The sequence below is a fragment of the Lepisma saccharinum genome, chromosome 8, assembly GCF_977018435.1.
Source record: "Lepisma saccharinum chromosome 8, izLepSacc3.1, whole genome shotgun sequence".
Taxonomy (NCBI): Eukaryota; Metazoa; Arthropoda; class Insecta; order Zygentoma; family Lepismatidae; genus Lepisma; species Lepisma saccharinum.
The window spans coordinates 49,936,689-49,962,195 of record NC_139236.1 but is presented as its reverse complement, the minus strand read 5'-3'; the positions used below and the strand labels follow the sequence as shown (position 1 = coordinate 49,962,195).

The 25,507-nt window shown below is 37.0% G+C and overlaps 1 protein-coding gene across 3 annotated transcripts in view; it reads right to left on the bottom strand.

The window, feature by feature from the left end:
* The window catches only part of raskol (Ras GTPase-activating protein raskol), a 648,601-nt gene that overhangs the window by 257,507 nt on the left and 365,587 nt on the right, over positions 1-25,507 (bottom strand). For 2 of the 3 annotated variants that reach the window (XM_083126628.1, XM_083126626.1), the window contains exons 2-4: positions 20,793-20,932; positions 16,437-16,478; positions 12,320-12,509 (exon numbers count right to left, since the gene is read on the bottom strand). In XM_083126628.1, the coding sequence (XP_082982754.1) occupies positions 12,320-12,509; positions 16,437-16,478; positions 20,793-20,932 (372 nt within the window). The remainder of the gene's footprint in view (positions 1-12,319; positions 12,510-16,436; positions 16,479-20,792; positions 20,933-25,507) is intronic. The other variant, XM_083126627.1, reaches the window with a different exon arrangement.

The following is a 25,507-nucleotide window of genomic DNA, read 5'->3' as shown; positions in this document are numbered from 1 at the left end:
AGGCTACACATATTCGTAGCAATATGACGAAACATTTTACAATAACCAATCTCATTCTATCAGATTCATAAAACGGAAAGAATTTGATAAATCTTGAAAAAAAAAAAATACAGGCATGTAGCCATTAACGATCGTTTACGTATAAAAAGATACATCATTTTGGAAAGTAATACGTCATTGCTTTGATATTTGGAAAGGAAAACAAGTCATCTTATGCATATAAAATCACGACAAAATATGTTCTCGATAAGAGATTGAAATGTGTAAAATTAAAGACAAAGGTACATTAGTATACTTTGCCTAAATTTGCAATTTCCATGCCACTAATGAATAATATAAAAAGCTGGCCACGAATTGTTCGTGGGAATGCTCAGAATATCAGCAATGCCTGTGGTTAGTTGCACGAAGTTCCAGATTCTCCCACCAGATGCCACTATTCTACACCCACTTCACCAAGCTGTGATCACAGCGCCTCCGTCGGATTACGATAGAACTACGTGATGTCTTCAGAACGTTATTCACACATTTCTTACGCAGAAATTACAAGGATACAAACAAGACTTTTATTATTATTATTATTATTATTATTATTATTATTATTATTATTATTATTATTATTATTATTATTATTATTATTTTATTTTTAGTTTTTAAGTTTACTTTATGCACAGACAGGCTAATTTGGAAGGATACAAATTTCCGTCGCTATTTTCATTCTTTTTCATTCTACACCATGCGTTGTTTTAAGGGATGATGTGAATAAGATATTGTCCTCTACTTCTCGATGGTTTAATTTTGTTTCATTGTGGAAAACAGTGAAAATGGGGCAATTCGCCTACTGTTTCTTTGTACTACTGTATCCCCAAGTAATTTGTGTGACCCTAGAGTTGGAAAACAAATTTCACTTTACATTCTAGTCCAAAACAAAAGACAATGGACGTTTTCCGCTAGTCAACATTAACCATTTTGATTTTAAAATTCTCTGGCATTTTCTGAGCTCATTTGAAAAGTAAACACATGGAGAATAAGAGAAACTATGAAACGAGGCTAGAAAGTACTGTAACTTGGTTTGTGAAAGGAATTCCAGTGTTTGCGTACAACTAGCACTTATGTCTATTTTTCAGCTTGTTTCACATGCACCAGTTGACTAGTACACGATGTTTTCATATCTACGAGTCGTATGTACGTCTTATGTCTACATGTTACCAGGGTGATATTTGGAGTGGGGGTAATGGGGAATTCTCCCACTGGTTGCTAATTTTTTACTCCTTGGAGGGGGGAAGGGGGACGCGGAGTTGAAAGTATATATGCACTTGACGTTTCAGTAGTATATCCTGAAATTCCCCCCGTCACCACTGGAACTTATTCAAATACCACACTGTTTGTGATTCCGACAAAAAACTTAAACATTGAAACCAACATATAAGTTGTCACAAGAAACTCTGGCAACACTGCTAGGATTAATTTTATCCTCTCTGCCCGCACTTGTAACAAAATTTTCCATTACATTTGAAATCTTAAAAGCTTCCTAATGCAAAGTCTGTGGTTTGGTGGTTTCGTATTTCGACAACGTAAATGGCCTAGATCACAAAACTGACGCCACGCTCTCAACAGTATTTTAAGTACAAGTTTTGTAGCTACTTGTTGTTATTGCCCAAAAAGGAGTAATGCTGAGTGGGCCATAAGTGTGTTGTCACTAGCTGTCACAGATTATATAAATAGTCAAGGGACTACTATGCTAGTCAGTAACTGATGACTGACTTAACGGGCCTTGTATATTATTAAAGCAGAATTCAAACAGCTTACAAGACGAGAACATCTTCATGATTGCAAAGCTCTCTGTCACGTTATTCTCACATTAACTTCTTCCACAAAAGATGGCACTGATCAGTTGATCTTGATAATTCTTGGATATAGGTAAAACAACAAACGTTTATTTAAATATTTGTTCAGCAAAAAAAGAGTTAAATTTTTCTGGGACAAATATTCGCTAATACCTAACAATTTGTGAAAAATATTTTTTCAGAAAAGTCAGACGAGACTGTGAATGCCCGGGGAAAATATTTGTGCCAGGAACACAAATACAAAACAATATTTTCAGGATCTTGAATTGAAGTTTAGATATACTCAATGTTCTTGCTGTGAAAATGAGATTTTTATAAAAGATATTTTGTTGTGTTCACAGTTTTTCTGGTGTCTCAGATTATATTTAGACTATTAATACCGATAAAAAAAAACACACTTCTTTCTTAGGCTAATCTCTAGTCTGTTTCATTTCGTGCCGTAAACACTGCCACGTTTTAGTCAAATCTGTGAACTTGTCCAATTTTCCATAGATCGTGTACATGTGCAATTTGAGACCATTCAAGATTTCCAGTAGGAACGTTCTTCAAAGACTTTTAACTGTCGACTTTAAACGTTCAGTTCAACGACTTGTTCGTGATTGAATGCAATTCGTATCACGGATTCGGTGTCACGAAGGCTGAGAATAGTTTTGGCTATTGGGCGTCATATCATCCAGACGTGATATTGAAAAAATATTGTCCAGGCGATATCAACTAGACTATATATCGTCACGATATTTTGGCGATACAGTAAAACCTCGCTAATCCGGACTAACGGGGGGGATAAGTTGACCGGTTTAACGAAAGTCCAGATCAACTTAAATGAGCTAAAAGAACAGTAGATAGTGCATTAAAACTCCGATTATAGCAACAGAACACGTTTATTATGGTGTATTTAAAGAGCATAGGCCTAAATACACTATACAGTACAGTAAAATGTAAGCAATACTGTACATACAATGCAGTACGTACATACGCGATACCCATTAGTGGTTGACTGCCTTTTCTTTGGGAAGTTCTCTCATGGACGTTGGATGTACGTATTCTTAGTCGTTTCGGAGCAATATTACGAATGCGATTGTTGACTTCTAGCCACATTGCATTTTCCTTTTTTTTCCCTTTCCGGATTAAGCGAAGTCCGGCTTATCGGTGTCTGGATTAACGAGGTTTTACTGTATATATCGTATCAGCGATATATTGTCAGGATATTTTGGAGAGTATCGTGTCGGCAGCCAGGGGTGCCGGGTTCGAATCCTGGCTGTGCATTCATCAATTTCATCATATCATCACTCATCCTCATCTTCGCAAATTAGTCAAAAGTGGTACAAAAAGCGAAGTGAAATCAATCAATCAATATCGTGTCGGTGATAAATCGCCACGATATTTGGTTATATATATCGTTTCGGCGATAAATGGCCACGATATTTGGTTATATATATCGTGTCGGCGATATACACTCACGATATTTGGCAATATATATCGTGTCGGCGATAAATCCTCACGATATTTGGCAATATATATCGTGTCGGCGATAAATCGCCACGATATTTGGTTATATATATCGTGTCGGCGATATACACTCACGATATTTGGCAATATATATCGTGTCGGCGATAAATCCTCACGATATTTGGCAATATATATCGTGTCGGCGATAAATCCTCACGATATTTGGCAATAAATATCGTGTCGGCGATAAATCGTTACGATATTTGGCAATAAATATCGTGTCGGCGATAAATCGCCACGATTTTTGGTTATATATATCGTGTCGGCGATATACACTCACGATATTTGGCAATATATATCGTGTCGGCGATAAATCCTCACGATATTTGGCAATATATATCGTGTCGGCGATAAATCGTTACGATATTTGGCAATAAATATCGTGTCGGCGATAAATCGTTACGATATTTGGCAATAAATATCGTGTCGGCGATAAATCCTCACGATATTTGGCAATATATATCGTGTCGGCGATAAATCGTTACGATATTTGGCAATATATATCGTGTCGGCGATAAATCCTCACGATATTTGGCAATATATATCGTGTCGGCGATAAATCGTTACGATATTTGGCAATATATATCGTGTCGGCGATAAATCCTCACGATATTTGGCAATATATATCGTGTCGGCGATAAATCGTTACGATATTTGGCAATATATATCGTGTCGGCGATAAATCCTCACGATATTTGGCAATATATATCGTGTCGGCGATAAATCGTTACGATATTTGGCAATAAATATCGTGTCGGCGATAAATCCTCACGATATTTGGCAATATATATCGTGTCGGCGATAAATCGTTACGATATTTGGCAATATATATCGTGTCGGCGATAAATCCTCACGATATTTGGCAATATATATCGTGTCGGCGATAAATCGTTACGATATTTGGCAATATATATCGTGTCGGCGATAAATCCTCACGATATTTGGAGATATACGTATATCGTGTCGGCGATATATAGTTACTATATTTGGCGATATCACGACATGGAAAAAATATCGTATCGTATCGTCCGTGACGATATTTTGTTGACGACATATCGCGATATCAAATTTCCGATATGGTCCATCCCTAGTTGAGAACCACTGCCATATACGATCCGAACCAAGGCTTCGTGTCACTGCACGCGCAACACTGGGGAGAGGAAGCAAATGAAAAAAAAAAATCGGTGGCAGTCACGAGTCTGTGAGAGTTACAACTTCCTCAGACAATTCACGAAACTATCCAAACGTCGTGAGGCCTGTTGGTACTGAGAAAAGGCAAAGGAGAGCTCTTTGCATACTTTTAGCGAAAGGCAGCACGAATTCGGGAAACTCCGTGACAATATTTCACCGCGTAAGCTGTCGGATGTCGAACGAAGGACGTCCGGATTGACGTAAATGGAACGGCACGATGGTGCGGACGTCCGGTCAACGATGCTCTGCGTGAGGAATACATTATTTGCTTATTTTATTCTATTTCCCGTGGAAAATGAACTAGAATCTTCCTCACGCATCTCGAGGTCACGTGTTTACACGATCTTGCCACCGATTTCATGAAAATCTATGTTATTACGTAATTGTCATGTGGATCATGGTCAGTAATAACTTCTCCCATACACCTCTTGAAAGTCTAACATGTTGATATATTTTTTAATGTTCCCTTCGCCCCCAGGTTGCACTGAAATCAAATTATTTTTTTGTTATTTAGCGTTCCATTTCTGCCACTATTGGCTAATCGCGACGATGAGGATATTCAGAAAGATTGAATTGGTTATTATTTTACTTTGACTTTCTGCCACTTCTGGACAATCGCGAATATGAAATTGATGGAAGGACACTCATGCCCAGGCCGGGATTCGAACCAGGGTTGTTAGAGGCCCGGGAACCCATACATTCTAATGGGTTCTATTAGGCTCCGTTGCAGGACAGGAAGCTTTTTTCTCTCGCACAATTTAAATTCGGTCCAAGTTGCGTACTATGTAATTGAAAAAGGGTTCTTGAACCGAATTTAAATTCATCCGGAAAAAAGGTTCCTGGACCGTATTTAAATTCTTCCGGGAAAAAAGGTTCCTGGACCGTATTTAAATTCATCCGGAAAAAAGGTTCCTGGACCGTATTTAAATTCTTCCGGGAAAAAAGGTTCCTGGACCGTATTTAAATTGATCCGGGAAAGAAGGTTCCTGGACCGTATTTAAATTGATCCGGAAAAAAGGTTCCTGGACCGTATTTAAATTGATCCGGAAAAAGGTTCCTGGACCGTATTTAAATTGATCCGGAAAAAGGTTCCTGGACCGTATTTAAATTGATCCGGAAAAAAAGGTTCCTGGACCGTATTTAAATTGATCCGGAAAAATGTTCCTGGACCGTATTTAAATTGATACGGAAAAAATGTTCCTGGACCGTATTTAAATTGATCCGGAAAAAAGGTTCCTGGACCGTATTTAAATTGATCCGGAAAAAAGGTTCCTGGACCGTATTTAAATTGATCCGGAAAAAGGTTCCTGGTTCAACAAAAATTACAAGAAAACATTAAAACATTGCAAACAATTATATGTTGATAAAAAGTTGAATAATTCAGAAAACAAAACTGCAGAACTATGGAAAATAGTTAATCATATTACAGGTAAAAAAACGAACACGAATCAAGATATCATATTAGAAACAGGTAATGTAATAGAGACAGATCCGCAAAAAATAGCTAATACTTTTAATAATTATTTTGTTAATGTAGCACTTAACCTGCAACTTAACATCAGCGTAACGGACACATACAAAGAAAAGTTAAATAACGTCAAAAGATCTTTCACGCATTCTTTTTATATGACCCCTACTACAGACGAAGAAATTTCCAACATAATTCGAAATATGAAAAACAAAAAGTCAACAGGGCTAGATTCAATGCCAATTAACGTGATCAAAGAGGTTTGCACGTACATTAAGGAGCCCTTGGCTAAATTAATTAACGAGTGTATGGAAAATGGTAGCTTTCCAGATTGTCTAAAAATATCAAAAGTAATACCCTTATATAAGAAAGGAAATAAAACAAAAATTGAAAACTACAGACCAATTTCCTTATTGTCAATTTTTTCAAAAATTTTCGAAAAATTAATCTATAATAGGATAATAAAGTATGCAGAAGATAAAAAGATACTCATAAAGCAACAAAATGGGTTTGTGAAATCGAAAACAACAAAAAATGCCATTTTTGATGTAATTGATAATATTCTTTCCGCCATAAACAAAACGTATTCTGTTGTTGCAATTTTTTGTGATTTATCAAAAGCGTTTGACTGTGTGAATCATCACTTGCTACTAGAGAAATTAAAATACTACGGAATCCGCGGTGTATCAAACAAATTAATAGAATCCTATTTATCGAATAGAAAACAGAGCGTTGCAATAAATAGCATATCCAATAATGGGACGCAAACAACATATTACTCCGAATTGAAAGATGTGGTTATTGGAATCCCCCAAGGATCGATACTAGGACCCCTGTTGTTTTTATTGTTCATAAATGACCTTCCAGCAAATGTTGATACCGCCCAAATTACTCTTTTCGCTGATGATACTACGGCTTTGGTAGATTCTGTTAACGATGTAACATTAATTCAAAAAACGGAAGAAGCTCTTACTGAACTACAAAGCTGGTTTTCAGCAAACAAACTTTCTATGAACAACGAAGAAACTAATATAATAAAATTTGGTGTATCTAGAGCCAAAAACTCTAATATTAAGCAATATAATTTCACAGTAGGGCATGCCGTTATAACAGCTACTAACAATACAAAATTTCTTGGAATATTTATAGACGAGTGTCTAAACTGGAAAGTTCACATAGATCATTTATGCAAGAGGCTAAACACCGTATGTTACCAATTAAGAACCTTAAAAAATAGTTTCAATACAGTATGTTTGCTAAATATCTATTTCTCAAACTTCGAAAGTGTTTTGAGGTACGGTATCCAATTTTGGGGAAACTCGGCTCAATCGCAGAGGATTTTTAAAATTCAAAAAAGAGCATTGCGTATTTTGGCAAATGCACATAAAACTGATACATGTAAACCGCTTTTCAAAAAATTACGTATATTAACACTTCCAAGTCTGTACATACTTGAAACACTTACTTTCATACACGAAACAAAATCGAACTATCCAAGGAACATAGACACTCACGATTACAATACCAGACAAAAAGAGAACTTCCACATTCCCAAAGTGCGGCTAACTGCATTCCAAACAGGACCTTTTTACTCAGGCATCCAGTTATACAATATATTACCAAAAAGTTACAAACATTTTGAGAGAACCACAATCTTTAAAAGTAAAGTGAAAAAATTGTTATTGGAATACACATTATATTCAGTTCAAGAATTTCAAGAATTAACTAACTTTATAAAATAAATTTAGATTGTATACACTATATAACATGTACTTTTACAGCACTAGTTCACTTCAACAAATAATTTGTCATTGTGTGTTTTACTATTATATTATGTTATATTATTATTAAAAAAATTGCCAAATTGATGTATAGATATATATATGTGCGATGTCAACATGTCTTTTGTAATGTACATGCACCAATGCCCCCAGGGGTACTATCGGTGTGAAAATTGCTCAATAAAATTGCTCAATAAACCGTATTTAAATTGATTCGGAAAAAAGGTTCCTGGACCGTATTTAAATTGATCGGGAAAAATGTTCCTGGTCCGTATTTAAATTGATCCGGAAAAAAGGTTCCTGGACCGTATTTAAATTGATCCGGAAAAAGGTTCCTGGACCGTATTTAAATTGATCCGGAAAAAAGGTTCCTGGACCGTATTTAAATTGATCCGGAAAAAGGTTCCTGGACCGTATTTAAATTGATCCGGAAAAAAGGTTCCTGGACCGTATTTAAATTGATACGGAAAAAATGTTCCTGGACCGTATTTAAATTGATCCGGAAAAAGGTTCCTGGACCGTATTTAAATTGATCCGGAAAAAATGTTCCTGGACCGTATTTAAATTGATCCGGAAAAATGTTCCTGGACCGTATTTAAATTGATCCGGAAAAAGGTTCCTGGACCGTATTTAAATTGATCCGGAAAAAAGGTTCCTGGACCGTATTTAAATTGATACGGAAAAAATGTTCCTGGACCGTATTTAAATTGATCCGGAAAAAGGTTCCTGGACCGTATTTAAATTGATCCGGAAAAAAGGTTCCTGGACCGTATTTAAATTGATCCGGAAAAATGTTCCTGGACCGTATTTAAATTGATACGGAAAAAAAGGTTCCTGGACCGTATTTAAATTGATACGGAAAAAATGTTCCTGGACCGTATTTAAATTGATCCGGAAAAAAGGTTCCTGGACCGTATTTAAATTGATCCGGAAAAAATGTTCCTGGACCGTATTTAAATTGATCCGGAAAAAGGTTCCTGGACCGTATTTAAATTGATCTAGTAAAAAGGTTCCTGCACCGAATTGAAATGCTTTACAGATAAAAAGGTTCTTCGAGGTCCAGAACACATTTACGCTTGCTGATATTCACTCCTGGACCGGAATTGAATTTCTTTAAAATTCCTGGACCTTTAACAACCCTGATTTGAACCCGGGACCCTCTGTGCTAAGCACTCCGCCACTGAGGTCAGCGGACGGAAGTAAGATACATGTCGGAGTCAGCCATCTGAAATTTTGAGGTTAGCATCCGTGTACACTGTCGAAATTATTATTATTATTTTGGCTTAATTCAAAAGCATATAGGGCTAACAGGCTGCGTTGTGATCCCATAACCCCGCAAAAACAATATATTATCGATTTGAGTTTGATTTTTTTTTTTTAAGTCCACTTTATGCTCAGTTAGGCTAACAGAGACTGGACCTACAGTTTAAAGTGGGATCCGAATCACTATGTGCCCCCTTGGATATCGAACACGGTCCAAGATTCTTCATTAAACGAATATGACTGACTAAAAATGTATCTATTGTTTTTTCATAACATCTTACTCAAGACTGAACCAACTATATTTTTTTTACACCCAAAGTGTTTTACATGATCCCGTACTCCTGATTGAAATATAATAATATTCGCGTCATATGACGTGCAACACTCGCATGAAGCTGTTATGACACACAAGTCGTATGACGAGCTCAGCTCGCAATGCTACTGCTTTATAGAAATGCACGTAGTTCAGTGTGTAGCTCATAGATGTCACTTGTATTCATTCTACAACGAAGTCCAGATTTGTGATCTTTGAAATTCCCACAGTGTGGCGCCACTCGATGTGTTTGTGTGGAGTAAGAAAAAAACATTTCTTTATCGTATGCCGCTCTCCTCAGCTGCCATTATAGCATCAAAATTTCGCATTTTCCCCAGTTTAAACCAATTTAAATTTATCAGTCATTTTCGAGTTTTTATGCATATTTAGCCTCTCAAAACGCATATAATATGTAATTTCGATACTAGGATCAAAACTCGATTTTTCGTGGAATCTGGTGTTCAATGCTAATATTCCTTTGGAATTCGTTTTCTACACATCCCAAACCAGAGATAATTTTCAGAAAAATATTGGATTATTACACAGTTCTGAGCCAATAAAGCTTGTATATTCTCACATCTCAACCCTTTGATCTGAAGTTTGGTTTTTATGGAAAATTTAACATTTTCAACTTTTATGTATGCAATTTATTTTCATTTATTTTTGCACTCCAAACTGCCGCACTACGGAATTTAAATATGATTTCTTGGTCAACTCCGAAGGTATTTAAACGTGACGTCAAAGGGTTAAAATGAATTTTCAACCATATCACATTGAGCTTGAATATCTGTTAGTTTTAATCACTTGATGCTACTTAGGACAAAATAGAGTGCGTTCATTTTGGCTTGGGGCAGAGACAGCACGTGACTGCAGACGGCCGAGGCATGGCGCAGATGCCGACATTTTCGACCTGTAACGTCCCGCTTATTTTTACGCACATATCTTTAGCATGCAGACAATTGTATTTACATACTGTGTTACAAGTGTTGTTCGAAGTGGTGGGCAACTGCATTCACATATTCACGGCATATTTTAATGAAATTTCGATTGACATCTTTGCAAGTTGTTTTCTTGCTATTGTTAACCCGGCAGAATACAAGTTGATACCTAATGTAATTACGATAAAAATAACTTAGGAGATTCAGGCTACATAGCAGAGAGTCTCGTCTCGTATCGATTTCCACAATACCTCCTCGGCATCATCCTTGCTCTTATAGTTACCCATGTATTTCATGCCTTCGACATTCAGAAGATAAATGATGATAACGAACAATATGAGGTACTCGTACTATTGGGACATTTTAAACTTGTTCAAGACTACTTTGAATTATTAATTGCTTACATGAAGTTAACCAGGCCAGGAAGTGTTTTCATGTCACGTGGTATTTGAAGGTGAGTCCAGGCCCCGAAAGAGGCATATCGCTTTCACAACTGGCCAGCTGTTAGGCTTACTCTTGTATACTCACGGTAGGTTTAGTACACTAACAGGAAAAAAAATCTTCTGACTGTACAGACAACACTTGAATGTTTTACCACTAATTTTTTTTCTCGATACAAAGCCAAAGTTTCTTTTCGGCTATCCAAAGCATTTATTTAATTTCAGACAGAAGCTTTGATGAAGAAAATTACAGTTAACATGAAATTCATGTCTTGTCCATAGAACAAAAGGGTTTACTAGACCAGAAACCAAGAACTCCTGCTCGCACAAGCTACATTTCAATGATAATTCCTCCAGAAAATAATACTTAGCGAAGCTTTTAACTTTGCTAATGCAAACGAGGAGATTTCTTTCTGACGCTAATTTTATAACCGAAGAAACATAAAGGGGCATTTTGAATACATATTCTTCTCTTAAGAATTTAGTCATGTTGATGAAAGTGTCTTAAGATATTTAGTAATAATGAAGATCCGTCATGCATTGCCCTCTAGTGAGCAACTTTGAAACTACTCTTACACGTATCTAATAGCAATGGTTTGAGGCAGATGTGCCACATCTTACCCCATTTAACTGAAAAGTTTTTGAACCTGTTCATCTTTTAAATTAAAAATATCGGCTAGTATGCCATGACTATGGGGACCTAGATTTCTCGCAAACGTGACATCGAAAAATGTTAATTGTTCCAAAAAAGTGTTCATGTATGTACAGTCGCCGGTAATAAAAATTGGGGCACCTAGAGCCTGAAATGCTTTATGTGTGTTGCGTAACCCTACGTCGATGAGCATACTTCAATACCAACTTTTCAACAGGAAGTTCTGCTGCCACCAGAGAGTTAGGCAACACACAACACATTGCAGGAAAGCCAGCATTTCAGGATCAATGTTTTTCCAATTTCTAATGCCGGTGACTGTACAGTCACATATTCTAAACATATTTCTTATGCATTCGATATCGCGAAATAACGCGAATTGTGGCCTACTAAGCGAATTTCAACACATTTTGCGCTTAATCAACGAAAAATATCGCGAACATTAAACTTTTGTGATTCAGATTTTAAAATTACGGGTGTATAACGTGCACGTTTTCCAAAATATCCCCCCTAAGAAAAAAACTATGATGCGTGTTATATATGGAATTATTCCGACGGCTACATGAAACCATGTGTAAGTAAGTGGATGCTTCGCACGACTTTTCACCTAATATGGGAAAGTTTTGCAACACCGAGCAAAGTCTATTGGCTCTAGCGGGAAATGGAGCCGTCACCTACCGTCACATAGGAGCCGTAACATAGGTAAGGGAGACAAAACTAAAATTAATTCAGGTGACAGCCTTCTTTCCCTAAAGAAGTCTCAACAGGTAACAGCATGAATAACTATACAATACAGCCTAAGAATTGTTGAAAATGCAAAGTTTGAGGAAAATAACTCGAAAGGTTTTAAAAAGAACACCGATTTTTGCATAAATTAAACGCCTAGCCATGACGCTATTAAAAGGTTGAAAAGGAGCACTTACCTAATGGGGATATCTGCATGATGCCTTCCTCCCTCAGGGACACTGTCTCGGTGGCCTCCTCTCCCTCGCACTCCTCTTCTTCCAGCAGGGGCGGAGGGGGGCTCATCTCGTACCCCCATCTCTTCCGGAACGCCTTCGCTCCCCCGTCGAGTCTTACCCTGGGCAAGTCAACGAAGAGGGCGTCGCCGATCTGAAGGGGCGAAAAGTTGGTATCCATGAGCAAACACGACAATGAGATCATCAGGTCACACTCAAACAAAGGTATCTCTATACATTTCTATGAAAATAATGGAGAGTTGCAGTAGGGGTTTAGAGGAGGTAGGAATAGGGCAAGGTAGGGGAGAATGAACTCTCTAGCATTCTTAAACCCGAAGGGTTTATGGCCGCACCAACACAAGCCTTCTATGTGTCCCTATCCTGGGCAAGATCAATCCAATATTTTCCATCTTAACAGATTTCCTTTAGGTCCATCTCAACGGTATGCCGCCATTTTCATCTTGGCCTTCCTAGAGGTCTCTTACCATCAGGTTTCCCAACAAGAATCCTGTAAACTCTTCTTTCCTCCCCCATTCGTGCCACATGGCCTGTCCATCTCAGTCTTCTTGATTTAATCATTCTAATAATATCTGAACATGAATACATATTATGGAGTTCTAAATTATGTAACCTTCTCCACTCGCCTGTCTCCTCGTCCCTTTTAGGTGCAAATATTTTTCCAAGGATTTTATTTTCAAATACTCTTAATTTATGTTCCTCTTTTAATGTAAGGGGCCAAGTTTCACATACATATAATACTAAATGTAAAATTACTGTTCTGTATATTTGAACTTTTAGTATCTTAGATATTGTACGAGAGAATAAAAGTTTATGAAGAGAAAAGTGTTCTGATCTAAAGGCTTTCCGGAAATGTATAGTTATTGGGAAACATCCCAATCTAGTATACTCGTTTTGACATGGTTAGAATGGGCTATTTTGATCCACTTTTGTGAACATGAGGATGTTAGAATAATAAAATTTGTATATCATCAATTACAATGAATATGTGTTATTCTTTCCAATAATAAAACAATTTCATACTGTATAAATTTCAATAACTTCAACTTTCAGAAATCAAATTAGGTTGTATATAAATTGTATCTCTATAAAAATATTATTTAAGGTAAATTTATAAATATAAAAAATCGTATATTAATGGTTCAGTTCGTCTAAAGTCTTTTAACAAACATCTCGTAACCTTACAAGATATCAAATACTATTGTTTAGTTCGAGAATTATTAAGAATTTCAACTTACCGTTATTCACATAAAGTGTTATAAATAGTGAGTTTTCTACAAAACTACTCTTTTTTTTATTTTTCAAATATACATTTATTAATATACAAGTATTATTGAAGTTTGCCCTATTTGGAACATTTCTGAAAAAAAGCGGAAGTTCATAGGTGCCACCGTTCCCGAGATATATCGAATCAAAAATATCCAATATGGCGGACTCTTTTCAAGATGGCGGTCGTCAGATCGCAGATGGCGATTGGATACTTGACTGAACATATCTTAAGTGGTACAACAATTAATTCTGCCAAGTCTCTTGCTTTTATTGAAAAGTCAATGATTTCGGACTTGACCGCCAGAGTGACTTTTTTGGTACTATCCTTCATTTGGAGACACATTTTATGGTGTACCCTTCATTAAAATACATTAAACTTTATATCGTTTTAAAGCTTATAAAATAGGCTACAACTTTTATTCGAAACAATTCCTTGTCGTAATTTGTTCAAAAGTTAAAGGCAAAAACTTTAAAAAGTACTAGAAATATTTCACTTTTTGAAAATATTTTTTTAAAATTACGGCAAAACCACAGACATTATCGAAAAATTTAACAGAATCTTTTTTGTAGCCCATCAAATGAGAATTACGACTAAAAAAAGATTACCTGGCTATGACGATTGGTTACGGAGATATAGGTCAATAACTGAGTGTCTGCGAAATTGATGTTTGGGGGGGGGGGGTGCTGGGGGGAAGCACCGCGAGGAGGGGCGGGAACTCTCGGGATTTTGCACTACTAGTAGTGTTCTAACAACTGACCAAAATTCAGCTTTTACGGAATTATTCCCGACATGGACTTTTTCTTGTCCTTCATTGACTGGGCTACTAGGCAGATTTCCCGGCTGTCAGTCTCCCTCCCACAATTACACACATTGCTCCATGGGGGGAGGGGGGGAATTATGAAACTGCACTGTATTTAACATTTTACGATTCAGAAGTAAACATTAAGGGAATGGAACGTGCCTGATTCTTTATACCCAATCACGTTACGGCAATGAAACAAGTAGAGAAAGAACTCCCAACAGAGATCGATCCTCATTGGCTCAAATCTTTTTTGAAGTAATACGCCATTCAGGCAGATGCCTATAATAGAGGACAAAAGTTATAACTCAACCGACTTCCTGCCACTCAGTGCTGTGTCACGTGGACACTGTTGACGATACGCTAGACTCCGTCTGCTTTACCGCAGAAGTACTTTACATGCTGCAAGAATTCCTCTCGGTGGCTTTTTCTACATGCTTTGAACATTCACCTCTATTTCACACGCATTCTAACGTATTGCTTTTTTGCATGCTGGAAATCGACGTGAAGCACTACACAGACTAAAGGCCGAATCACACGGAACTGGATTTCCAATAGGAATGCCCTAGTTGACGCTGGACTGGCTACTTGGCTAGACATGATAACTGCTCGACTGGTTATTGTTATTGAGTTGGTGTTTTAAGTCCGCTTTATGCACAGTAAGGCTAATCGGAACCGGACCTACTATTTAAAGTGAAATCCGAACCACTATGTGCCTCCACCAGGTATCGAACCCAGGACCCCTTGATTACAAGGCGACGACGCTACCATGCTAGACTGGTTTTGACGCCTAGACCGTGTTCTAATTGCAACTGGCTTTATCTGCTAGATTCTGTGAAACAGCCAATCAGAGCGAAAGTTTGGTCATATGAACATAATCTGCGAGTTTGGCAAAGAAAAGAGTTGCTTTTTCTGTGATTGATTTAGTTTATTTTACTTCGCGTTTTGTGCCTCTTGGCTATTTTGCGAAGATGGGGATGAGTGATGAAATTGATGAATGGACATTCACAAACAACCAAGCCCGAGCGGGATTCGAACCCGGGATCCTTGGGTTTTTTCTGTGGTTACTGTTTTTGTTCGCTGCTCGATGAAAGTAAAACAGAGATAAGGTTCCTTCGTGTTCATTAATATTTAGGAATTTATCTCAAGCGAAGAGAATTTTACACGACAGATGTGATTAGCCGATAATGAAAGTCCTTATTATTACCAATGTATTAACTGTTGGACATATTTAGTTGAACAAACTATTTTTATTTATGAATGAATTCTGAGAATCCCATGTATGAATATCCATATCCAGCTCATTAAAAAGCTTGTTGAGTATACCTTGATTCCATATTTTATTTCAAGCCATTAAATAATAACAGGAATAGCTACCTGTTTTTCTACGGGTTCTTCCTAAAGTCGCTCTTCCATCTTTTTAGCTTGTCTGCTCTGCGCAATGCCTTGTGGGAACAAAAGTACACCGACTAGTACCGTAACGAGTATCGTGTGAGGCGAAAACTAACAGCTGAGCCAGTACCACACAACTAGTCCCAAGTCCAGCAGGAGATGTAGCTTCGTGTGATTCAGGCATTACACCACAACAAGCAATGTATTCCAATTTAAGTCACACAGTGCTAGTAAGGATAGATTTGGCAACAGTGGCGGCCGGTTCGACGGCGTGGTTGGTTTTCACTGACAACAGTCCCCCTTGACATGTAGTCCCCTCTTTTGGCGGGAAACAGGTAGAGTTATATACCTTTTACCCTACTGCTACATATTTTTTCTTACAAGGCATCTCAACAGTTCTTACCACTTTATACAAGGAAACAATTAAGAAATACATAGAGGATAGACTATTTCTAATACACTACTCCAGAAGCAGATTTCTAAAGCAAATACCAGATTGTTTAAATACCTTAGACAAGCATAGCACTAGCACTCCCAGAAACCACACCACTCACGTAAAAACACGATAGCTCAAAATATCCACGACAGCTGGTTGTACCCACCTTTATCTTTGCATTAGGCCGCGACGGCGTTCCTGGGAATATCTGAAATCCCAAAAAGAGAGAAAAGAAGGCAGTTAGTAAAAGCAGGAAGCGAAAACATGCAGAGTATCTCCCTAACATTCACACATGCAACCAAGAACTAAAATCATCTAACGTATCTATGTTAGTGGGGAAACTATATTCATTACAGAATGAAGGTTATGTACACAATCTTTGCTTCTCTTCGAGAGAGAGATATGCAACTGGCTAATATTATGTAACAAATTCAGATAATATAGCAGAAAACTAACAAAGCTGACATTCTGTACACATATTGAGAACGTTACTCAGTGTAGTATACTAAAGTCCCAACAATCCAAGATGAGTTTTCGTAGAAATTAAGTAATTGACGGATAATTTTAAGTTTAGTGCATGTCTCACTAACCGCTACGGACCCAGGAAACAAACAAAGGTTCTACTCGATTGAATTAATTTTCTTTTTGACATGTATGTTGTTTCACAATTCCAAACGATTTTCACGTTCTGAGCCATTTGACGTAACCAAATTTACAAAAAATAATCAAATTAGCTTATACGTAAAAAAATACATGTAATTTGCTATTGCAGAATAAATTTATTAACTGCACTGAGTAACATTCTGAAAATCTGTGTAACATATCGCTTACTTTGGTCCCTTTTTTTCACCATTCGGAGGGAAATTTGCCTATTTTTGTTGGCATTAAAAATCTGCCAATCCTAAAAATAATGATCCAGAATTTGCTTTTCAAAATTTTTACGATAAAATATGATACAATTACTGACTCAACCCTTCGTCTTTACAATATTCATAAAGAGAGCTAAAAATCATCTTCTCACTCCTTTTTTCAAGACACAAAAGATTTCTGGATATTGGAGTATGGCCACCTTGGGACAAAACAAGGCACTCAAATAAAATAGGACATCATGCCTTGTCCACGATGTTTGAGCCATCTAGTGGATAGTTATGAAAGTGTACCCTAACTGAACATGAAAGAGTTGGATATCCTCCCCCCCCCCCTTTTCGATAATACCCTTAAACACTTCCTTTTCTTCATCTAATGGATTAAATCTGATGCATTTAAGGTGTAAAATTTTTCCATATATTATGGAAAAAATTATAAATGTTGAATTTTATATTATTTGAAGGGAAAAATTTCCCCCCAGAAATCTCGATGGCGCAGCCTGCGCCATAATCCCCCCCTTGTAGGCACCCCTGCCGGGCCGAGCTATCTTCCTGCGCCCATTCACAGCACAGAACGGTTCCGTTGACAAAAATCCTGTTTCCATGCTAAGGTTCCGCTTGTTGCACAAACAGGCGGGCAGCGGTAGGACTGCTTAAAAAGGTGTTTGAATGTTTATTCTTATGGAAACGCGTTAACAGCACGTCACTTACCAGAAAGGCGGGTGATAGCTTGGCCCGAGTATAGCTCTCGTCTCTAACACTAAATACTTTATGGGAGCGGGATGGAGTTTCAACTAACAAAGATTCCACAGAAACAGTATTTATCAGGAGAATTAAGTCTTCAATCCATTTCGAAATGTCAATGGTTCAAATTTCAGATAACCTGATTTCTTAAACTATTTTATCCTGAACTGATATGTATTTTAATACATTCTAGTATGAAGAAAAAATAACTTGAATCTAGCAGCCTCAAACAGCATTAGCATAAAGTATGTTACGCATTTTAAATTGTCGAAATATTAACATCCATTGTTCATGGATATTTTCAGAAGTATATCAGATTATATTATGCAAGACACATATCTCACATTGCGTAGACAAACTAGAAAATATTAATTATTACTAACGTTAAATAATATTGCCATTGTAGATTGAACTTATTAACTGTAGATGGTACCTCATTACACTTAGTATATTCTAGTTACTTACATAACTAGTACATATAAATGTATTTTTGAGAGCAACAAGCATTATTACAGATGTTACAGTTGAAAAATATTTACAGTAACGACCAGAAGAAACGTCACTATGCTTACGTTTCTGAATGAAACGTTTCACAGTTCGAGAATATTCTTTGTGTCATGGGAATGATGAGTGGATTGGTATGTAAGCGATTATGATAGGGTTAGATATTCCAATTGTATGTAAAAGTAGTTTTCAATACTAACTAGAAGAATTTTTCAAATTTATGGATTCGATTTAAAGAATAATCCAAGAACGCTCATCTGTGTTCCATTTGATGTTTCTGAGGTCATCGACTTCTAGAAGACACTAAGAAACTAAATGAAACACTGCTATGGGAAACCCGTGATCCGAATGTTCATTTTTATATCTTATTTCATCTACGTTACCCAAATCAAAAAAAGAAAATAGTTGTTTGTGGCCAAAATAATCTTTCTCCAGGAAGAAGGCAATCATCTTGAAAAGGAAATAATGAAAAGAAATACTACAATTTTCTCCCCGTATTTCTTTCTTTCTACAAGATGAAGGAAAAGAGAGGGGTACGAAACTTTGTATGTACTTCGTGAGAAAAAAATGACTTCAAGGGAGAAAACAATTCTTAGAAGCAGAGTATGCAAGAAAAAAGGATCCATTCCTGAATGAAAACTTTAAAAAAAAAGAGAAATAAAACAGCTCAAGTTCCTACAACTTACACCATGAAAGACAATCTTGGATTGCCTCTTGATTTTTATCCGAAGACAGGATCCCTTATTTCGCAAACAGCCACTAGATAAAATACTTAAACCAGATTCAGATACATCCCTCAGGCTTCGGAGTATATAAATACAGTTTTAACGAGTCCAAACCCTACCCACTGGTTTAGTAAACATTTTATTCTAATTGTAATGATGAAATCACTAATTCCAAGGAACGATATTTAAAAAAATTAAAGCAATATTATTTTATTCAGTACCTCAGAAGCATGTTCCATAATTTATTGTGTAAAAATTAAAAGGTATCTGGCAATAATTAAATTAATAGAATTACAAACAACGAAAGTGAGCAGACATATTTTCATTAGATAATTTTCAAAAGTTGAAAAATGATAAGGTTGTCGACTGATTTGGCTTCTTGTACTTCGCTTTTCTGCCACTTTTGGCTAACTGCGAATATCAGGATGAGTGATGATATAATGAAACTGATGAAGGACCACTTATAACGAAATCCAAGCCCAGGTTGGGATTCGAATTCGGGCCCTGCGACGTCGTAGCGCGCTTTCATAACCACTTCGTCACTGACAAGGGAGGTTATCTAAGTGTCCCCTCAGATTTCCATGAAACTTGGCAGATGTATAGAGGGCAAACGCAAGTGCTATGGTGAAGGACGATGGCGGTTGAAGTTCTGTGCTAATAGCACTGGCAGATACACAAGTGGGACACTTGAGATATGAAGTGTATATCACTGGCAAACACAGCTCTGTGGTGGGTGTGTTCCAATTATATGTGTGTGTTCTTCCTATGCCATATTTACGTGGTTTCGGGGTCAGATCCCCACTTCAATTTGTCCTCATCTTGATATTTGAGGGGGGTCTTGCCCCTAAAACAGTTTTTAGCTGAAACACAAAAACATGTATTTCTTCTTTTGGGCCCCTCTATACACCTGCCACGTTTCATGGAAATCGGAGGGGGACATAGAGGTCACATCCCCACTTCCATTTGTCCTCATCTTGACATTTGAGGGGGGGTTTTGCCTCCTAAAACAGATTTTTAGCCGAAACAAAAAACACGTATTTCTTCCTTTGGGCCCCTCTATACACCTGCCAAGTTTCATGGAAATCGGAGGGGGACACTTAGATAACCTCCCTTGTGAGAGTAAGGTGGTTGTTAGTACAATCAGTGCACATTGATACACACGCACTGAGATTGTACAGAATGAAATATTGAATTGATTAAATGTAAGTTAGTTACTGGTAATAAACAATAATTCTAGGCTATTCGGGAAAAAACCACGTAAGTGAAAGAATGAAATTTTACAGCAGAGAGTTATTATTATTTTAATATATTGCTTACATGATACACATCTTGGGTCTTCACTGTTTATAATCTTTACACATGCTCAAAATAAAATCACACTTACAATAATTTCTTTAATTGGTTCAGTGTTGCTTGAATGAAAACAATAGAAAATCGCATTTTAGACTCATGTGCCTCTTCCGGAACATCCTAGAATTAGTAACTTGTTTACAAATAATCTTAAGAACAAAAATTAAATTATTATTATATTATAACTATTAACATTCTGATATCCTTGGCCTACTGGGCTATGTACATAAGGCCGTGATTCAGACACAAACACCGCTTATGTAAAGCTGCTGCACAGCCCACACCACAGACACCCATTCGAACCTCTACCAATTTGTCCCAAAAGTCACTCACCGACATCTCCTCGCTTCTGTAGGCGGTGAGGGTTTGCTCGTCTTGCAAAAGAACGCAGAAGTAAGGCTCCCAGGACACCAGAGGCACCCTGTCGTCCTTGAGGGCATTGCTAGGCCGGTGTCCAATCTGCGCTTCCTTCTCTGTGGAATAGAAAACAAGAAGAGAATAAATATCTGTAAAAAGAAACACTGCAATGGTGAGTTAATTATCCGTTAAACTGTTAACTACTAAAAAACGTTTCGCAGGATAGATTAAAACTAAAAAAGTTGTATAGGCTTTCTAGTTTGTTATTTTTCGCCATATATTTCTTAAAAATCGGATAATATTTTGAAATTTCATTTCCACCATTTTTTTTATATATACGAGGTATTATCAAAATGTCGCAACAATTTACGTACAAGACGTATACTAATAACGTGTTCAAATTGGAAGCAAGATGCAATTGTTTTCATTGCTGAAAACACTCCTCAAACGCCTCCATTGGCAAGGGCTCCCAAACAGCTGTCGAATTTGCTTTAATGTCGACCACTGCTAGTAAATTTTTGTAGAGAAGCATTATCATAATAGGAAAGAGTCTGACGTCTGCAGGTGCAAGAACCGGCATGTAAGCTGGCTGCGGCACCAGTGGGATAAATTTCACCGCCAGTAGATTGATGCAGCATCTCGAATCGTTACATTCATTACGTGAGAGGATGTCACCGGCAAAGTATTCCCCAAAACTCAATGACATCACGCGAAAGTTTGACACATCTTTTACTGTAAGAGCGCACCAGAAACATTCGGCAAACTGAGATCCCGCTTTGTATTTGTAATAGGTATATTTGTCAAAATAATGATTGTGGGTGTGTTATCACTTAGGCTATTCACACCTGTCAAGACGGAGAGAAGCCCATCATCAGAAACTAAAAATACTGAGAATAAAAATTACTTAGTAGTAACAACTCTTCGTGAAGAGACCAACAAGACAGTAACAACATCCTAGTCTAAAAATATCCTTACGACAAAAGCTGATGTGTAAAAGACACAATCCGCTCGAGACACGGGACAACCCACACATGTATCCAGGCGGCAGATCCTTGTTAACCTACAATAATTCGGTTTCCAGAATATACTGTCAGTAGCAGAAGTTCACACTTCAGTGCCTCCAGAAAACGCCATCCTTTCACTTCACATTTCTAAGAGAAAATATACTTCCGGTGTTGTGCAAATATTACAAAAACCTCGAGAAGAGCGCGTATTTTCCGTACAAAGATTCTCCTAAATCTACCCGGAGAAATTCTAAACATACTAAATTTTGTGAATTTTGAAAAATTAGCAAACCTCTTCGAAACTATAACATTTATTTACCGGAAAAATGGTTGCTGGGCCAAAACCAATGTCCATAGTGTAGACTGACGACACAAGCATCTAATCTTACATACATATAAAATGATGTATTAGCTTGACTATTAACTATTGTTCTTTTTCTCTTTTGTTTATTTTTTTATGTATCAATCTTTCAGAGCCTGTTTCCGTCTTCATATGTAAGTAGTCCCCCAACAAAGGATGTACATCAGGGGTCCCGGGTTCGAATTCTGGCCTGGGCATGGATGTTTGCGAGTGTCCATTCAGCAATTTCATATCATCATTACTCATCTCCATCTTCGCAAATTAGCCAAAAGTGGCACAAAAGGCGAAGTAAAATAAAGCAAACCAATCAACAAAGGATGTGTTTGAGGGAAGTAGACTTGAGAGTGAGGGTCAAAAAATCTATTGTTGCTAGCTGAGAAGTAGCAGTAGCTTGTCTTCTTCCGAAATAACGTTTTGATATCGTGCTATCGGTTGTTAAAACAGAAATATTATGTAATTGTGTGTGTGTGTGTGTCATCTATCAACACACTCTCAGATTTCGCCTTCCTGAAAGACGTGGGAAAAAGATCGAGTTACATAAATGAATTTTCATTTGGCTCTTCTTACGTAAACGTACGTAGTACATGTTATTTTAAAATACTCAGTAAAATAAATTGGGTAAATATTTTCTCACAAGACATTTACTATCGTTATTTTCACTTTTAATCTTTATTGCAAATCAGTTAAGATAGCTAAACGAATATATTACTTCTGCATTTTTGCAAACTCGCTTAGAATGAAATGTAAGGTACCGAATTAATCTTAATGGAGTTATGTAATTTTCAAAGCTACCCTGCATATACATCCACAGTGGTCGATGAAAGCAGGTCTCTCGTAAGTGTGAAAAAAATTAGATTTTGCATCCCAACGCAATGATGGGCACTATTAACAGCACTACATGTGGATGAAACACAAGTAACTAACAATAATACTTATCAATTGTGTTAGTCTCCAAATTCGTGAATTCACGTTCACGAATAAGAAGAATATGTACTGGGAGGTATTCGTGTTGAAACAACCATTATGAAAATCACGAATAAGACATGACAGGTAGATGCCACTCATTATTACTCTTGATGTAGGTCAACTAGCCAACTTCATACAATTTCCATGTATATACATCAAGCCCGGGGTAGCAACATCGCGAGCCTCCCCCATATAAAATTTGAGTCATTAACTATTAGGTTGTTGTGTCATAAGGTTTCAAATAGCTCATTTTTTTTCATCTTGCAGCTTTTTCAATGCAAATTTTCCCCACTGGAGGCCGTTTTGCAGATGGAGACTCGAGGCTGCACGCCCACATTATCTTAAATCCCGGCTTGTTATATCATATGTTCTGATGTAGAGACCTCTTCTTTCCAATTGGTGACGATATCCCACTAAATACCCAGTCCTTTTGTCCAAGTGAGTATCGATAAATGTCTCAGGTTTATTCGCAGGTTCTTTTGGAATCGAATACGTAGAGTAAGGCTGCAACGGACGAATACAAAACAACTTATTCTCATATTATAGCAAAATCAATTAGACGTAAAGCACTATTCCTCATAGCTTTTATCCAACCAAATAAAGTTACAGTAAAACCTCGTTAATCCGGACTTCGCTTAATCCGAACAGGCAAAATAATAATAATAATAATAATAAAAAAGAAAGCAGAATGCAAGGTTTCGAATGTGGCTAGACGTCAACAAGAGAACTTCCCAAAGAAAAGGCAGTCAACCACTGATGAAATTCTGTTTCCCGCATAATTTATACTGTATAGTGTATTTAGGCCTATGCCCTTGAAATACACCATAATAAACGTGTTTTGTTGCTATAAACGGAGTTTTAATGCACTTTCTACTGTTCTTTTAGGTTATTTCAGTTAATCCGGACTTTCGTTAAACCGATCAACTTGTCGCCCCATTAGTCCAAATTAACGAGGTTTTACTGTATTTATAAAGAGAAGAAACCAGGAATAGAGTCTGAGAGTGTCTTTACATTCTAGACTAATACTAGACTATATGGTAGACAAAAGTTCAACCAATAAAAATACGTTTTATAATGAGACTTCTTCCGACAGAACAAGATGGGGCTGTCTGATAGGTAGATTACAAGCGTCCTTTGGCACGTTAGAACGAACCAAAACATAAGATTTTGCAAGCTCCATTTTACATTTTATAACTATTTTGAATATGTTCATTGCCTGATATTGCTAGAATAATTAAACCAAGAAGAATTCGTTGGGCAGGCCATGTAGGCATAGCAGAGGATACAAAAGTTTACAAGATTTTCCTTGGAAGGCCAAGACGAAGATGAGATGACAAAAGATTGGCGCTCTTCCAATATGAACCGCTATTGCGGCTATAATATTTCGGTTTTAGGAATAAGAACAAAGTACAACAAATCAATCAATTACTAAAGACAATACATATTAATAAAAACAGCATATCCTTATTGAAAACAAGATAAAACTCTTTTCATAACTAAAGTAACTATGCCATTTATAAAATCTAAGGTTGTAAAGAGGCTCTCAGAACATGAAACGACAAGCACAGTGCAACCCATATATACACAAATATGCAATGCTGAAGAATTTATCAATCTTTCTGTTTCGGTTAATTTGTGTAGTTTTACCACCTCTTGGGTTAATCGCGACGAAAATGATGATATGATAAACTGATGAAAATGGATGATGAGACAAACACAGTCGGGGTTGTATAGATTGAATTGAATTAGTTTTTTATATAAGTCCACTTTATGCACAGTAAGGCTAATCGAAACTGGACCTACAGTCTAAAATGCGATCCGAGCCTCCACCGGGTATCGAACCCGGTACCCTTTGATTGTCACGTACACAAAACTGCATTATTGTTGTTTGAGGTAGAATATCTTAGATGGCAACATGCAAAAAGAACGACGCTTATATTTGATGATGCATAAAGCAGTTTAGAAAGTGGGCTAGAGATGGCAGCGCTCAAGAAAACGGCTACCATTGTAAAAAGGAAAAAGGGAAAGCGCTGATGTGGTGAAATAGATATTAATACTAATTATAATGAAAGAAATAAATGAACTTAGCACAATAACAGGATATAAATAAGGTGGAAAGGGTAATTAATATTCAGTAATAGCATAAGTGATCATTATATAAAAGTAAAGAAGTTGAATTGTAATTACGATTCTGAGTATGAGGTCCCACGAACTGAGAGTTTCGTGCGGCTTTTGGGTTGTTTTCCCAGGTGTAGCGACATTTCACGGCAAGCACCCAATCACTTTTGTTAGGCGCATCTATTGCAGGTCCAAGTTAAGGTTAGCGCCGGCCTTTCTCATTGTCTATCTGGGAGCTAGAT